Source organism: Lampetra planeri, chromosome 54, assembly GCF_965212315.1.
Source record: "Lampetra planeri chromosome 54, kcLamPlan1.2.h2, whole genome shotgun sequence".
Classification (NCBI taxonomy): domain Eukaryota; kingdom Metazoa; phylum Chordata; class Hyperoartia; order Petromyzontiformes; family Petromyzontidae; genus Lampetra; species Lampetra planeri.
The window spans coordinates 2,839,346-2,857,779 of record NC_136160.1 but is presented as its reverse complement, the minus strand read 5'-3'; the positions used below and the strand labels follow the sequence as shown (position 1 = coordinate 2,857,779).

Sequence of the window (18,434 nt, the reverse complement as noted above, 5' to 3'; positions counted from 1 at the left end):
TGAGAACGTCTTCTCTCCCCATGCACCTTGAAGTCACCACCACGCATGGAGCCGCTGCTGCTGCTGATGCCACTGCTGCCACTGCTGTCACTGCCACTGCTGCTGCCACTGCTGCTACCACTGCCACTACTGACACTGCTGCTGCCACTGCCACTGCTGCTGATGCCACTGCTGCTGCTGCCACTGCTGCTGATGCTACTGCTGCTGCTGCCACTGCTGTCACCGCTGCTGCTGCTGCCACTGCTGCTGCTGCTGATGCCACTGCTCCATTGTTGCTGCTGTCACTATGCCACTGCTACTGCTGCTGCTGCCACTGCTGCTGCTGCTGATGCCACTGCTCCATTGTTGCTGCTGTCACTATGCCACTGCTACTGCTGCTGCTGACACTGCTGCTGCCACAGCCACTGCTGCCACTGCTTCTGCTGCCACCGCTGCTGATGCCACTGCTGCCACTGCTGTCACCGCTGTCACCGCTGCGGCTGCCACTGCCGACCTTGCTAGCTGCCCGCGGTTAACAGCTGCACAATGATGTGCAGCTCACCAAACAACAGAGAACTCCCCCAACAGCAGCCTCCCCCCCCTCCCGCCGCGACTCGCACCATCTCTACGGCAACACCAAATTCTGTGCTCCCACAGATCAACCTGCCTGGGCTGTGTGCGATGAGCGTCAAGCGCTCCGTGTCAACAAATCGATGCCAAAGGGGGCCCTGCTGGAAACCCTTGCGGTATTTCACGACGATTAGCGTCACAGGTGGATTTTTGTTTCGTGTTTTTTTGTGTTTTCACTCGGGCTGGGCACTTTGCTCTCCCTTGACTCGTGACCGCTACGCCCGCATTGCGGATAGTCCGTTCTCAAATTAATTATAAACGATAAATGCCAAGATGTGCCGTAGTTGTGTATGCACCGTCTGTTGAACTTCTTGCGCGCCGTGCGTAGCCAACCGTGCTTATCGTAGGTGCGGGATACGATGATGATGACTTTGAATGCAATGGCGTTTTTGTTTGTTTAATTGTCGAGGTGACTTCGATACACGGGGTTAGCTCGTGCAAGTGTGAATCAAATCCGTTCACGGGATCAGTCACGAAAATATGTTGTCAAACAAAGTGGGGATTCGGTGAGGAATCGTCGATGAAGAATCATCGATGAAGAAACATCGATGAAAAAATCATCGATGAAGAACCATCGATGAAGAACCATTGATGAAAAAATCATCGATGAAGAACCATCGATGGAGAATCATCGATGACGAACAATCGATGAAGAATCATCGATGAAAAAATCATCGATGAAGAACCATCGATGAAGAATCAGCGATGAAGAATATCCGATGAACAATCATCGATGAAGAACCATCGATGAAGAACCATTGATGAAAAAATCATCGATGAAGAATCTCCGATGAAGAATCATCGATGACGAACAATCGATGAAGAATCATCGATGAAAAAATCATCGATGAAGAACCATCGATGAAGAATCAGCGATGAAGAATATCCGATGAACAATCATCGATGAAGAACCATCGATGAAGAACCATTGATGAAAAAATCATCGATGAAGAACCATCGATGAAGAATCATCGATGAAGAATCTCCGATGAAGAATCATCGATGACGAACCATCGATGAAGAATCATCGATGAAAAAATCATCGATGAAGAACCATCGATGAAGAATCAGCGATGAAGAATATCCGATGAACAATCATCGATGGTCGACTCAGCCTCAAAACGAGTAACTGCTGTGGTGTATGAACATCGCCACTGGGGAGACAAAGGCGGCCGGGCGTGGTGGATCCAAGTCCCGGGCGAAGCCGGGTAGTACAGCTAGTAACTTAATACATGATATGTGTGTATGTAGGGAAAATAGCTACCGAGTTCACAGATTGGCTGACCTCTTAATATTGGTGGGGAAATATTGCACGGCCTCTCGCACGAACATTTAGCAAAGTTGAGACTCGACGTTTGACTGCTTCAGTCGACGTTTAACTGCTTTAGTCGACGACATTCCAAAAAAAAAATCACAACATTTAAATGCATAGCCTCAGACCTGACAGGGTTTCTTCTGACTCGACTCGGACTGGGGATGATGAGTTTTGCTTCTTCGTGTCGCTTAAATGAATGTTCCGTGTCTGTGTTTAGAGCCACTTAATCCGCATTGCAGCCCCGTGGCTTTCGAAGCTAAAACCAAAGCCGAACGCAGAATGCCATGGGCAGACTCTTGGCTTGTACTGCACGTTTGTTGAAATTATTTTCGACTTGGCACCGTCCATAAGTAAACCGTGCTTAATTGGAGCGAGACCACGTTCTCCACAGTACGGCCTGTGATCAATTTCCACATTGCCTTACCTCTCTCAACATCTGCCATCGACTTGCGCTCCTGCACCCACCTTATCCCAAATCAATTCGCCCTTTCTCTCTTCTTCTTTTTCTCCACGATGTTGTCCGCTGCTTCAGCGACCGTGCCTCGTCCACGTCTCCAAATCAACCTTCACTCGTGAGCGCGGGCGGGGGTGGTCGCTCCTTCTCTTGTGCTGGCCGTATGGCTCCTGGAACGTCCTCCTCCTCCTCCTGCTTCGAAGCCGCTCAAGCCGCTAACTCCTTCCCCCATATCGAAGTCCGTGTGCTGAACCCTGGTCCCCTCTCGTCCTATGCCCACGATCAACGTTCATCTCGCACGCGTTGAATTTACTCGGGGGACAGAGGGAGTAACAAGCAGCGGAGACATCGATTGGCTAATGCGCACTTTTCTTCTCAGTTACATTGGGGTGCGGGTAACGTGACACGGGATATGTTGGTGCTGTCTGTCACAACAATAATAATAATGAAATAACGTCCTTTGTTTATCTAGGGAAGCTCTCGCACATCTCCGCCAACGTGACGCTTAGCCAGTTCTATTCATCAGCGCGTGGCGTGTTGGAGGCAGAGGTCGCAAACGGCGTTTTGATTCCTTACCCGTACCCGGCCGCCCCAGGGTCGCAAACGGGTACCCGTACCCGGCCGTACCCGTACCCTACCCGTACCCGGCCGGGTACGGGTAGGGTACGGGTATCGGGTACCTGATTGCGACCTCTGGGATGAAGCCATGTTGCAGGCGCGGGTGGGTTGATTCTAAGAACTTGAATTGTGAGAAGAGACAAGACGTTGGGAAATGAGTGACAAACGGTTACTCACCAGTGACTCACGGCCTACCCGTACCCGTACCCGGCCGCACCAGGGTCGCAAACGGGTACCCGTACCCGGCCGGATACGGGTAGCCAGGTGTCGGGTAAGGTACGGGTATCGGGTACCCGGTTGCGACCTCTGGTTGGAGGAGAGCCACGAGAAGACCCAATGCACAGAAGGAGATGACGCAAAAAAAAGTAACGCACGGACGGATTAAAATAAAATCCTGGATTTTCGAGTATCACAACTTGCCTCCACAGCGCTGGATTATAATCGTTATTCATTATTAATAAATTACTGTTGCTAAGTGAATATATACACACACACGGTTGTTTCATTTCCATATAAAGCAACATACAGTGAGGTCTTGGCTGATGTAAAACTATGTTTAGTCGTTTTTTTGTTCATTCTGGAGATGAAACAGGCCTTTGCGTGTTTAATATCTTTCTTATTTTTTTGTTAGAAACTATTCAGATTTTTCAGAGAATGCGCACCGAACGGAACGAACGGGATCAACGCAGATTCAGAAAAAGCATTGAATGTCCGTAAACTATGAGAGTAATATCTAATCACATTCCGCAACGACCATGCCATTCGGCGAATGCGCAATGTGCAATGAAGAGAGAGAGAGAGGCAGCTTAGATAGACGACTGTGTGGACATGTCGTGGGTCGTGGTAACGGAGAGGATGGATAAGCAAAGCAGAGAAAAACAGACTCTTTGGTTATTTCGGTAAAGTCACGTAGGTGAAAATAAAATAAAAATCACGACACAAGCGTCCGTCATCAGGTGGGGACAACCACAGCGACAAAACATTCGCTGAAGTATGTCAAAGAAATGGCTGTGACGAGGGATTATATAGCTGAGGGTGGGGGGGAGCCAGGCGTGGGCTGGAGGGGAGCGGCAAGGATGGTCCTAGAGTTAAAATTAAAGCTGTGAACCGTTGTGTTGTCCTGATGACGGACGCTTGTGTTGCGCCCGAAACGTCGTGATTTTTATTTTCTTCATTTTCACCTACGTGACTTTACCGAAAGAACCAAAGAGTATGGATCCTTGCAGTCACGAAAACTTCAAATCTAGAATCAGAGAAAAACCGGCGATCATACATTGCGCGGTGCAGTACGGGATCTACGATTGGTGCGTTTGTAGACAGAACACGGTGGGTACGACACGATCGCGACACGCATAGCTGTTGATTGAGTGTTCTGATGTGAAGAGAGACACCGCGGACATTAACGAGAAGATCGTTGCGAGCGTTGGTCCAGCTGTGACGGACGCCAATCGTGTTACCAAAAAAAATTAAAAAAAACGTTGATTAAAACCGCCTGTCTTGATCATATCCCCGGATCTCGGAATATCTAATAATTAAAAAAAAACTTTCCAGGAGAGGAGAATTGAAGATGGGAAAAATTACGAATTAACTAATTAAAATCAATTAACTTGCGGTTGTGTTTGCCACTTCTCTGCACGTGAGACCCAAACCCAGGACATATTATTCAATCACAACCCCTCCCTGCGATCAAAACTTGTGCCGTCGTTAAGTTATCAAGTTCACCACGATCCAGATCTCGGTGCAAATCAACCTTCGAGGAGGAGGAGAAAGAGGGAAAAAACACATCTGGTGTAAAAGGATGAGAAGAAGAATTTGTTTTAAAACTGACGATGAAAATGTAGCAGGTGGGGGAGTGAGCCTTCAACGGGGAGTGGGCAGAGGGCACCTTCCTGACCCCCCCTATCTTTCCACCACGAGTGGAGTTTGGGGGGGGGGGTGGCACGGGGGTGCAACTCCCCCCCCCCCCCCCAAATGGTCATTTTTATAAATTTATTTAAAGTACTCTTAGGTTTTTTTCGGTGAAGTCACGTAGGTAAAAAATACAATTCTAATTAATAAAAGTAAAATAAAAAATCACGACGTTTCGGAGGCAACACAAGCCTCCGTCTTCAGGTGGAACTTGCTGTATCAAGTTGCCTCCGAAACGTCGTGATTTTTAATTTTACTTTTATTAATTTAATTTTTTTACCTACGTGACTTTACCGAAAAAACCTAAGAGTATGAATCCTTGCAGTCACGAAAGCTTCAAATCTAGAATTATTTAAAGTAGTTTACAATTCAGATTTAAACGAAATTAATTATATTCCTAATGTGAGGGGAAAATGCGAACCACTGCCACCCCCCCCCCCCCCAAATATAGAGGTCAATCTCGGCCTATGCTCTCCACTGCAGGGTGGACTATCCTCACGAAGCCCTAGGAGATGAGGCTTAGCCAACGGCCTACAGTGGGGGGCACCCAGCGATTGAACCCCCCCATTCCTCGTGCATTCTCACCCTCAGCTGCCATTCCTTCACCGCTCTCATCATCTGTCGGCCAGCGTCCCTCCCGGTGACGGTCGCGTCTAACCAAGGCCTCGTTTTACTTTTCCTTGACCCTCGGAAACGACGTCTCGCATTTTGCGTTCGCACTCGCCCCCCCCCCCGATCCGCGTGGTCTTCCTCGACCTGCCCGGGTCTTGTGGCATTCCAAGCGTACGCCTCTCCGTACTCTTGTTTGTGTATTGCTTTCCAGCCTTTGTTCCGTTTTGTTAATCGGTGCTCGTTTGTAAAACCTAAATACGAATTGCACAGCTCATAGGGTGATGTTCAAGTCTCTGATGGTATGGCGTTTACGCACAAAATGAATGCACTTCTTTGTTATCCTTGTTATGAATCTACGTCCGCAGTAGCATTGGGAGTGAGGGTGGTTTGTTGTTTATATATGTATAAATTGTCAACCTTTAAAAATATATATATTTTACAAAAATCTGTGTTGAGTTTTATTTTTTCCTACAAATGCGTGTGGCTTTTCCATTGGTCCCCCATTGGCAATTTTCAAAGATTTTTAAAGTTTTAAATATCTTAAACTTTTGAATAACCCCACCGGTAATGGATATCCACTGTAATTTATATGCATATATTCAACCCCTCCCCCTTTGGTCTTCGCACCTGATTGACTCACAAGTGACAACATGAAGATCTACCCCTCTATTTTATACCGGAACAGGAGGATTTCTCCACAACTCTGGCTGTCGCCTGATGATGCTGGTTGTAATTACCGGCGAAACGTTGTACTCGAATTGTAAATGTTGTGGGGTTTCTCTCCAACACACCGGTGTGCTGAATTAGAAACGAATTGGCCACGTTTTGTTTCAGTGACAAACCTGACTAATTAGCTGTGTCGGGTGGTGGCGGGTTTAACGGCACATTTTTATTTTAAGGGCTCTAACCAAAAAATGTCTATTATGGATCTTAAACTTTTGTATAAATAAAACTCACCAAACCTATCGACAAGACATTATCCTCACTCTGGAGCCATTTAAATAACACATTCCTGCGGAGGGAGCTGGTAGGAACGTTGGGTTGCTCGGTCAATGGCCAGGGTCAACGGCGGCGTGGTGTATTCCGCAAATATGGCCGACTGTGAGGGCGGGCACAAGCCGGCGTGAGTAGGTTAAACGTTGAGTTTTATAAGGGCACCACGGGGTGACCAGCCCCTCCCCACCCAGCCCCATCACCCCCACCCAGCCCCACCCTCCCACCCAGCCCCTCCCTCCCACCCTCCCCTCCCCACCCAGCCCCTCCCCACCCTCCCCATCCAGCCCCTCCCCACCCTCCCCTCTCCACCCAGCCCCCACCCCTCCCATTTTCTGATGCACGACGGACGGACACAATAATCCCCTGTGGGCTGGTGTAATCAGGAGGTTCCTACCACTAAAAAAAACAAGCATTGTAGCAGTTACAAGTGTCGTCTTTCATTGCCCTCTCACTTAACCTTTGTTCTATATTTAGCACCGGTCAAATCCTATTGATTCGTCTTCTCAGCATTGCTTTCCATTTATAAATGTCTTATCTTAAGGGCCAGCCCTTTTTTTAGCCGTGTCAACAACAGCTTTACCTTGCAACGTATTGTTCGTACGTATTTTTTCTGAGAGTTTACTTGAATTTCGTGCCAAACATCGTCAGCAAATAAAAAAAACGTAACGTTACTCTTTGCTATAATTTGTGATTGCTTTATTACGGGTCAGATCGTCGTGTGGGTATAATGCCAATTGTTAAGCGTCCACCACCAGACAGAGTGAATCAAATAAAGTTCACGTCATGGGCAAATATGCCAATTTATTTGGTATATTAGCAAAACCGGAACATGAAAAGCAAGCAAAAACTTTGACAATCTGCGTTTTCCGTTTTGCTATAGATTATATCCATCATCATCATCATCATCATCCGGTGTTAACAAAAGCTCAGCTTTCTCATAGCACCCGTCACTTCCCGCACCCCCCTGTTAGACACTGGTCCTGCCGAAGGAGACAATATTGAAGTGCTTCTGAAATATGTTCACGTGGCCCATTTTTTGTCTTGTGCGTGAATCGGTGTCCGGGCTGAAACCATCAACTCACCGCACCTGGGAACCCGATTTGACTATCGGCGTATTTGAAACTAAGGCCGTCAGCGGTGCCAGCTCAGCACTCGGAACTCGGAGCCACCAAGTTGCCTCCCGCACAGAAGAGGAGTCGATGATGATGATCACCATGTGCGTCTGTGTTATTTTTGCCCCAAAGTGCAGTGTAATGCGTGCCTGGCTAGACAAGGCGCTCTGCGCTCGCTACTCTCTGGATGCGCGCGGATGCAAGTGGTGCGCGTTTCGAAGTCTCACCACAAAAGCGAAGGCCATGATGTGAACTGCCACGGTGGCTGTTGACTACCTCGCCTGGTATACAGGAGGTCGTGGGTTCTATCCCAATCCTGACGCCTGCTGCTGTATATTTGGAGTTTGCGCGTCTCTCTCTCTCTTCGTGGTCGCGTGGATTTTTCTCAGGGTCCTTCCGTTTTTTTCCTCCACATTTAGAATCAACATCACGCGTTTAGGGTGTTTGGCTGCTGTACATTTCCACATGATAAGCCACTCTGTTGAGCTATCATTTGTGACCAGGTCGCTTCTGAAAAACAGATAAATAGCTCAGTGGGCCTTACCTGGTCAAATAAAAAAAACGGTTTAATAGTTAAGAGCGACAGTCCAAAACAGACAAAACGATGGAATCTAGGCAAAGACCTGAAAACCTCGATTATGGATAATATTGGTCGTGGAAGCCTGTGTGTTAAACTGCCTTTCACCTTGGCCCCCAGTAGGATAAGGTCACATTAATTAAATACAACCTTGGTCGCGATGATTGTAATCGACGAGCCTCACTTGAAAACCATATTTAAACATTTTGGTGAGATTTCGTGAATTGAAACCGACGGATGCTTGACTCCCATTGGTCGACATTGAGATTGGTATAAGCCACGCCCATCTCCCCCCTCACCCCTTCACCCCCCCTCACTCCACCCCCCTCACCCCCCTCACCCCACCCTCCTCACCCCCCCCCTCCCACCGAGGCCACCACTCCACAGATCAACTTCCAACGTGTTCCACGCAACAGTTGGTAGTGACGGTGTACAACTTAAACAAGGCAACAAATTCACAGTCGCGTTCAACAAATACATCGTTTATTATTTAGAACCATGGAACACTATTGAATGCTCAGCATCATCAGCATCATCATCACATACCTGTCCAGCCCCTTCTCAGTGCCCTACCTTATTACAGAGCTATTGAGACCTTACTGGTCACCCCGTGCCCCTTATACAACTCAACGTGCATCCTACAAAGTCCCATCACAAGGGAGAAACACAAACAAATAGACAACAATTATACTCTTTGGTTCTTTCGGTAAAGACTTTACCGCCCACCTCAACCTCCCGTGTCTCTGAATAGCTCTCTTCATACGCTACAGCAATTTTACTGGAGCAGTTACATCTGATGCCCGAGGCTTGTGAAACGTCGTGAGTTAATTTATTTAAAATTTTGGCGCCTTTTGGCGTCATCTGGTCCAACACCATGTGAGACTAGGCTCTAAGAAAAGCTGTCTCGAGTGTGGACCAATCAACTTCAAGGACAGTGCATACATTATCAGAGTTGTGTTTTTTGTTTGCATTCCGACCGCAGATATTGTGAATCCCTGCAGTCACGAAATCTTTAAGTCATGAGCAACAATTTTAAAGTCACTGCTGACCCCATTCCAAGTCTCTACGCCCCGCCCCCTCCTTATGCCCCACCTCTTCCTCTCTACGCCCCGCCCCCTCCTTATGCCCCACCCTTTCCTCTCTACGCCCCGCCCCCTTCTTATGCCCCACCCCTTCCTCTCTACGCCCCGCCCCCTCGTTATGCCCCCCTTCCTCTTTACGCCCCGCCCCCTTCTTATGCCCCACCCCTTCCACTCTACGCCCCGCCCCTCGTTATGCCCCACCCTTTCCTCTCTACGCCCCGCCCCCTTCTTATGCCCCACCCCTTCCTCTCTACGCCCCGCCCCCTCGCTATGCCCCACCTCTTCCTCTCTACACCCCGCCCCCTCGTTATGCCCCAACCCTTCCAAATTAAGCCCATATTGTATCTTAATTTGGAGCTTTCGTAACTGCAGTAATTATTCTTTGGTTCTTTCGGTAAAGTCACGTATAAAGATAAAATAATAAATTAAATACTAGCATACGACGTTTCGATTGCAACACAAGCAATCATCATCAGGTATAAATGAAATAGAAACACAAATCTAGCATACTTAGAAATGTAATGTACATAGAGAGAGAACAAACTATTGTATCTCCTCCTTTGACGCCTTTCCTTTTTAGGACCCGCCCCTTGTTATTTAAGCCCCTCCTGCTTTCTGTTTAGGACACGCCCATTTCCCCAGACACGGAGTTGGGCTGTATGTCTGTCTGTGTGCATGTTGAGCTTCTTTCGCACCGTACCAACCATGCTAATCGGAGGTTCAGGGTTGGGTTCATCTGGGTGGTGTTGATTGTATAAGTAGGGGAGGGGGGCAGTGTCCGTACGCAGAAGTAGGAGGTTGTGATGAGTGACTTCACAGAACTTCGCACAGACAACAAAAGTTATTGTCACCAAGGCAAACAATTTCTGAATTGTCTTTTGCTAAATGTCTATCACCTTTTTGCAGCAACGTTGTCTTGACAGCCTCTTTAGGGAGACATCGCAAATCTGAACCACAATGCTCTCAATGCAAAACAGATAAGTGCTATTAATGTTTCCTCACAGCTGAGAAGGGCTGCAATGAAAACATTACACTGGTGGTGGCTTTTGTAGAATAATCACCGTCAAACAAACCGTGCATCATGGCCGATTCAATGATTCTGATATGAAGACTTGGCAGGTGCTTGCTTAGTATCGTCCTTCAACGAGTGGACTCAGCAGCCTGCCCCCCTCCCCAGTTAGGGTTCTTTTGTACCACTTATTCATTGGCCCCTTAAGCCGCCCTTCCTTACGCGGTGTTGATGTACGGCCTGAGCTCCAGATCGTGCATGCTTATTGTGTACACGAACATGTCCTTGCTCTTCTCGGTGCAGTCCTTGCAGTACATTCCAGCGCGGCTGCAGAACACCTTCATAGCGGCCCTGGCCGCCCCGCGGAACTGGCTGCCCGACACGAAGAGGATGAGCGGGTCCATGAAGCAGTTGCAGCTGGAGATGAGCAGCGACACGTAGAAGCCCTCCATTGCCATCTGGTTGAGGGCGCAGCTGTCCGGGAAGTAGATGTGCACGGTGACGAGCAAGACGCGGCATATGTGCACCGGCACGAAGCAGAAGGCGAAGATGACGAGGATGACGATAATGAAGCAGGCAGCCCTCTTTCGCGTTCGCACGAGCATCGGGTTGGTGCTCTGGCAGAGCAGTATGCGAGCCATCTTGACCTGGACGACGACCATGATTAAGAACGGGATGAGGAATCCGATGAAGACCTCCACGGTGTTCCAAATCCGGAAAGTATGCATGACGCCCAATTGGTTGAAGCTCAGGCACTTTGTGGTGTTGCTCTGGTTGTAGGTGAGGTTGAAAATTAAGGGCATGCCTATCTGGGGTATAATAGCCAAGGCCCACATTGCCAGGCTTATGATCTTGGCGCGCCTCACCGAACTTTGCCGGAGTGAGCGCAAGGGCTTGCCGATCGCCTGCCACCTCTCGACGCTGATGCAGGTGAGGAAGTAGATGCTGCCGTACATGTTGGTGTAGAACAAGACCGCCATCAGGTCGCAAATGAACTCCCCCAGGTGCCAGTCGTTGAAGTTCAAGTGGTAGGCGATCCTCATGGGCAGCTGGAAGACGAAGAGCAAGTCGGCAATGGCCAAGTTGAAGAGGTAGACGGTGAAGCCGCTCCACACCTTGATGTGCCACCAGGTGATCCAGATGGTGAACAGGTTGCCCAACAATCCGAAGACGAACTCGAGGATGAGCACGGGGGGCATCACTTTGGGGAGAAAGTCCTCTTGGAAAATGCAGACGTCGCCGCTGTTGCGTCTGTCGAACGTGATCGGCACCGCATCTGCCCGGCCGTCTGGAGACATCTTTCCCGACGTTGCGAGTTTCTGCCTCGAGCTGGAAAAGAGGGGCAGTAAGCAGACGTTAACACCACGACGGCGCGAGAGGGAACGCGTCTGGTTTAGAAGTGCGTAGTTTTATGCTGTCGGTTATGCTAAAAGTGAAAAAAAAAGAACATAAAAATTAGAATTGCCAAGTGGTCAATTGTTCCCAAAAAAAATTCTTGCAAAGCACGACTTTATTGGTGATGTATTTGTTAGTGATTGAATCTGGTGCACAAGCAATGCAATGTATCGACATTTTGCCAAATTTTAAATGCAAAAACACAAATTAAAATCTGAAAAGAAAAACAGCAATTTAATACAATACACTATTAGACATTATTGTAAAAAAGTAATAAAAAGTGAATTTTTTTTTATTTTAGGCAGAAAATTCGTTTTAAAATAAAAAAAAATCTGGGGGGGGTGACCCCCACACCCCCTGGAAGATTTGGTCCCCCCCAATGTTGACTCCATGGCTACGGCCTTGACTCAAAGTAATCTGTAATAATCGATCATTACAGTGGATCATCGATAATTCGAAAGCTTCGAGGGGGGCGCCGGAATAAAAAAAACGCCGGACAATCACTCAATCATGTTCTTTGGGTCTTTCGGCGAAGTCACGTAGATAGGAGGAAAAATAGCTTTTTTTTCCTCCTGATTACGATCGCTTGGGTTGTGATCGAAACGTTGTAGTTTTTGGTTTTTTTTATTTGTATTAATTTGAACCTATCTACGTGACTTTACCGAAGGACCCAAAGAATATGAATTCCTGCAGTCACGAAAGCTTTAAGTTAAGAATCACTAAATCGTTATTTAAAATTAGCGTAATTTCCCGTCGTCGTAAATAAGCTAATGCAGTGTAAGTGACAACTACAAGCCATATCACCCAATGATCGTCGTATTGTATAATATACAACAAGTGTAATTGCCCGTCATATAACGGGTTAAAACAATCAATTTATTGAAAAAAGACTCAACATGATTAAGATTGTATTGAATGTATTTAATTAAACATTTCTCTATATACGTCACATTTTGTGTAAATTGTCTTTCATAGATTTTGTTATTTATTGACTGAATACCATTAAGCACAACCAACAGAGTGTCAGGCGCTCGGCACAGATCACCAATACTACGTGAATACAGCTGATTTTTTTTGCATATTATTGAATGACATTGTGTTTTTAGGTGTTGTGTAATGTTTTTTTGTGTTTTAAATTCGTTCGCGATATTAAATTGGCATACATCGAGAAAATATTTAGAAAAATTTATATCCTACTTTAAAAAGTTACTGTTTTTACTTTAACGCTCCAATCTCCAAGATTCTGCCCGGGGTGATGCGTATACGTGCAGCATTTTCATTGTTCAAGTTGTATGTGTGTAGTGTATAATAATGTACCGTACATAATATTAGAACACTCAAAATCAAGCGCTGCTAATTTGTTCTGTCACACGCACGTGACGCTGCCATCTCGCCGGATTGGTGACAGCCTTTGGAGCGGTTTTGCCGGATCGGGCTCCTGGATAAAGTTGAAGGCAGCCGGATAATCGCGCAAACAAGAGGATTTTTTTCCTCTTGTTTTTTTTTTCTCACGTAAAACAGTAAATTCAGCTGTGATCACCTGATGACGGAGACTTGTGTTGCCTCCGAAACGTCGTGATTTTTATTTTATTTTTATTATTATTTATATTATATTTTTATTTATTTTTACCTACGTGACTTTACCGATAAACCCTAAGAGTAAGAGGATTATAATCGACGATCGAATATAAATCCTCATCGCGGCAAAGCATCGCTTCCATCACGCGACAACTTGGCAGGAAACCTCTGCGGAGAATGAGTCGCGAGGTTTAAAAACATTAAACAACTGTCATAAATATTACTACTCCGACTGATAAAAAATAATCATCATCATCATCATCTCTCAAGCGTTCACCGGGGTACCGCTGCTGCTGTTACTGCTGCTGGCAACTTGATGAGTTGAATTCAACTGCTTGAAGAATTTAAATGCTTCAACAACGCAGAGAGCTACCCCGGACAACGGCCGCGTTGTCAATACTAAGCAAGCAGTGATGAACAATTCGCGTGAAATTATAATAATTTGAATTTATAAAATGCCCGTAAACAATCGTTCCCAGGGAGGAGACGAGCGCATCAGCCCGTTGACGGTTCTGGTGCGGGCTGATGGGTACACACCGCCTGGTGCCTTCGAAGAATGTCAAAGCCAGGAGGAGTAGGTGGGATGATACTCTTTGGTTCTTACCTACGTGACTTTACCGAAAAATGTATGGAATGAGGTGGCTTATTTACCCCAGTGTTTTAATGCGCTCGTGTATCAAAATAAAAAAAAAGCCATTCAACACATCCATCAACAGCATTTCCAAAAGCACAACTACTTTTGCCTCACTGCCAACGCAAGCATCGTCATATAATTAGTTTTTTTTTATCATCATAATTTATAACAATAATAATAGCAACAATTCCCTACCAGTGATTGAGCAAGGCTGGACTTCCAATCTTCCGGAGGAACCCGAGGCACGCGCAAACCCGGCCAGCCGCAGCTCGAGTCGGCCCGTCTGCTGGTTCAGTAAGCGCCAAGTTGCACCGTGGTGGTGGTGGTGGCGGTGGCGGTGTGGGATCGGACTGGCAAGGTGCCTCGGCTAGAGTTCGCCCATGATTGCGGGTCCAAAGGTCAACGTCGCTGAGATTGACGGGGGGGTGGGGGGTGTTTTTTTTTTATTTCAATCGGCATCGGGCGATTCGCTTCGTGCATCTGCGGATGCTGTTCGTTGTCGCGTCGTACGAGAGAAACGAAACAAAGTGAGCCGTGTAAAACTCGGCGCTGCACGGGAAGCGTCAAACAACGCCGCGGGCTTGCAGAGTACGTGAATGTGTAAGCAACAATTGGGTAGGGGTGGAGGTAGAGGGGGGGGAGGCAGTTTGGTTGCTGTTGGGACGAGTTGGGGAGACATTTTTGTAATGACTGTTCTATGCTGACAAGGAGATAAAGTAAATATTTATAAATAAAGACCTTAATCCGTATGTCTCAATAACCTCCAGGGTACTTCCCGACAAGGTACAAGGCTGAAATTTGGTACAGATGTTCCTTTAAGGACACACATAGGAAAAATCATACACTTTTCATTTTAAGGCCCCCAAATTTCGATTTTAAGTACCCCATAAACATGTTTGTGGGCGGTGTCATTCAGAAACCGTTCAAAATTTAACATCGCCGGGTTTTTTTCGTTTGATAGAGCGTTACACAGCAAAGAAAATTCATGCGAGAACCATTGTTCTACCCTTTACTGTTTTTGAGATAGTTCGGATTCAATCGGGTTTGAAGGGAAAAAACGCATTTCATGATGTTCAAATCTGAATATTTCGAAAACGGTAAAATATCGGGAGCGTCCTCTCCTAGACTATTACATTAATTATGTTTTGTTCTTTCTAATAAAAAAGAACGGAATCTTTAAATTGATCGGTTTCTGATGGGTACGTCTTAAAATATAAGAAATTGAATCAAGTCGTCAACAATTTTTTGTGTTGCTGAAAAAAAAAATAATTGGAGTAGTTGTTCATGTCTGATCGTAAATACAAATTGTAAAAAATAAAAATCCGGTTAATTATTATATTTATTGAAAACTTTTGCCTGCCGAAGACAGGCTTTATGAACGAGTATGTAATAATTGCACGTGGAAGAAGACAACCTGATGATGCAGGCAGTGATGAGAAGGAAACTGGCACTATTTGGACACATACAGAATGCGGGATGGACAACGAGCAGGAACATTTCAAAGTGTGGTGTTGTTCGGTTAAAAATGCGAGGAGACAGAAAAGAGAGGAAAGTCCGAACAAGGGTAGTGACGACGACGACCTAAGAGATTGGTGCCAGACAAGATGCGGTCACTACTTGAGCCGTGTTGGCTCTACAAGACAGATGAAAGTGGAAACAATTGACGAAATGTGCAGTGGATACCTATTACGGGCTATCTGCCAATGGCCCGTGATGATGATGATGATGCTGCTGAATGGCACGCTTGGCAAATGTGAAACATTAAATGGATCGACGGGCACACGCATGCACATGCAGATAATTGAAGCAGAGTGCTTTCCAGAAAACAAATTCCTGCGGAGGGAGCTGGTAGGAACGTTGGGTTGCTCGGTCAATGGCCAGGGTCAACGGCGGTGTGGTCTATTCCGCAAATATGCCCGACTGTGAGGGCGGGCACAAGCCGGCGTGAGTAGGTTAAACGTTAAGTTTTATAAGGGCACCACGGGGTGACCAGCCCCTCCCCACCCAGCCCCCACCCCTCCCACCCCCCACCCAGCCCCTCCCCACCCTCCCCCACCCAGTCCCACCCTCCCCACCCAGCCCCTCCCCATCCAGCCCCTCCCCACCCTCCCCACCCAGCCCCTCCCCACCCTCCCCTCCCCACCCAGCCCCACCCTCCCCACCCAGCCCCTCCCCACCCTCCCCACCCAGCCCCTCCCCACCCTCCCCACCCAGCCCCTCCCCACCCTCCCCTCCCCTCCCCACCCAGCCCCACCCTCCCCACCCAGCCCCTCCCCACCCTCCCCTCTCCACCCAGCCCCTCCCCACCCTCCCCTCCCCTCCCCACCCAGCCCCTCCCCACCCTCCCCACCCTCCCCTCCCCACCCAGCCCCTCCCCACCCTCCCCTCCCCTCCCCACCCAGCCACTCCCTCCCCACCCAGCTCCTCCCTGCACGCGGACGGACACAATAATCCCCTGCGGGCTGGTGTAACCAGGAGGTTCCTACCAGTATATGTTTGTTATACCCGAATACGCAACAAAATATGGGGAAATAATAAATGGCTGTAAAATATTGAATACGTAACAATCAATATGATATTTTTTAAAGTGTGTTTTATAATCGGGTCAGAACGTTACAACAACAAACAATACAAAAACACGATAGCAGTGCAAAGTATAAGAACGGTAAGCAGATTACAAAAAATATATACGCATTAAACAAAACAAAATCACCAGGAAAGCCCACTGAGGTTTAAGCTTATTGATGAGAAGGGACCTGGACACAAATGATAGCTCAGCCAAGTGGCTTATCGTTTTGGAAATGTATCGCTAGCCAAATCTAAACGCTTGATTCTAAATGTGGAGGGAAAAAAGAAAACGGAGGACCCGGAGAAAAATCCACGCGACCACAGGGAGAGAGACACGCAAACTACAAATTACAGATTCCAAGAACACAGGATGAGATGTTACTATCCTTTGTGCAAGCACTTCCAAGAGTTCATGAACAGCGAGCCTGGTGAAAGTTGGGGAGCGCATCGTCAGTAGTGTACCTTATCCTTAGGTTTTTTCGGTAAAGTCACGTAGGTAAAAACATTAAAAAGTAAAATAAAATAAAAAATAAAAAATAATAATAAATAATAAATAATAATTTATAAATAATAAATAATAATTATGAAAAAGAATAATTAATAAACAATAATAAATAAATAATAAATGATAGTAATAAAAGTAGTGAACCTTTGGTTCCTAGGGTGTTTCGGCCTTTCACACTATACACCCTCCCCGAAGGCGGCCAGCGACAGGGTGATCAATCCTACGCTTGAGTCCCATTCCCAATTAGTCATAGGAGTTGCCTTGTTGTTGATAGACAACATCCCATCAGGGTCGGGATCAAAATACGCGACTTTCTGTATACTAGGCGAGGTAGTTAACATCTTGCCACCGCTGTATTATTCATATGTGCTGTATGTGGCAGTGCTGACGTCAGTAGAAGCAAAGCCACTATTCCACGTGGGGGAATGATCACTGAAACGCCGGTTTAATTTGTTTGCACTATCTCGTTGGAATCAGATGTTAAGCTATTTAAAGAGCATTGACAAAAAAAGACAAATGTGGGCAATGCCTAATGTAAGTTAGTCTTTTTGTATAGCAGTGAAGCGTAATGGGTCGCATTGTCGCGATAGTAATGAAATGGTGACACTACCACTGCTGTATATATCGGCACTAGTTTGCAGAGAGTTGAACTCAAGAAGCCAGCATCAATCATTCGGAGTTTATTTAAAGGCGCCTTTCTTAAAGAAAAGAAAACAATACCACTCTAACGAACTGATTATCCTCCAGTCAAACTTTTAAAACGATGCAATTAAAAACAATTACACAGCAATAATTAGCGAAATCTACAACTGCACATTTTGTAAACGCGAAGTAAATCATCATCTGTTGCACGTCGGGCTAAACAGATAACGCTGTAAGTTTTTTTTCTTTTAAACTTTGGACGCTGGGGTATTCGTGGTACCCGCTCCCCCCTTCTTTGATTGATTGATGGAATTTCCCAACCATCAAACGCCTCCTCGGTGCGGTGGGGGCGTGCGATCTCACGCGGGCGCAGGTGCGTTGTATAAATATTTGGACAATTCCAATCAAGTCACACGCCGAGCTCGATGCCAATAACTGCAGGCTCCGGAAAGCTGCAGGCTTCGTGCTGCTTGGAAGCGAATCATCAAATAACACATTCCTGCGGAGGGAGCTGGTAGGAACGTTGGGTTGCTCGGTCAATGGCCAGGGTCAACGGCGGCGTGGTGTATTCCGCAAATATGGCCGACTGTGAGGGCGGGCACAAGCCGGCGTGAGTAGGTTAAACGTTGAGTTTTACTGGTAGGAACCTCCTGGTGCTGCACCTACTGGATATCTGTGAAAAAAGCTTCATAGCTCATCGGATTTCTCTCGTACAAATACATATTCTGATTCTAAAGACGTATGCCTTGCGGCAAATAGGGATTGGTTCCCGACTAGGCCACCTTGTGTATGTGGAGTTTGTACAGGGGTGGCCTAGAAT

General features: G+C 46.8%; 1 protein-coding gene across 1 annotated transcript; it reads right to left on the bottom strand.

Moving 5' to 3' along the window:
* Positions 1-9,602: 9,602 nt before the first annotated feature.
* On the bottom strand, positions 9,603-14,225 carry LOC144735159 (lysophosphatidic acid receptor 6-like). Its single transcript, XM_078617596.1, has 2 exons — positions 14,095-14,225; positions 9,603-11,621 (listed from the first exon to the last, which is right to left on the bottom strand). Exon 2 carries the CDS (start codon positions 11,588-11,590, stop codon positions 10,511-10,513), a length of 1,080 nt encoding a protein of 359 aa, XP_078473722.1. The 5' UTR covers positions 11,591-11,621; positions 14,095-14,225; the 3' UTR covers positions 9,603-10,510.
* Positions 14,226-18,434: the final 4,209 nt, after the last annotated feature.

Excerpts from the sequence above, each read along its gene's own strand:
- LOC144735159 (XM_078617596.1), bottom strand. The coding sequence starts at position 11,590 with ATGTCTCCAGACGGCCGGGCAGATGCGGTGCCGATCACGTTCGACAGA.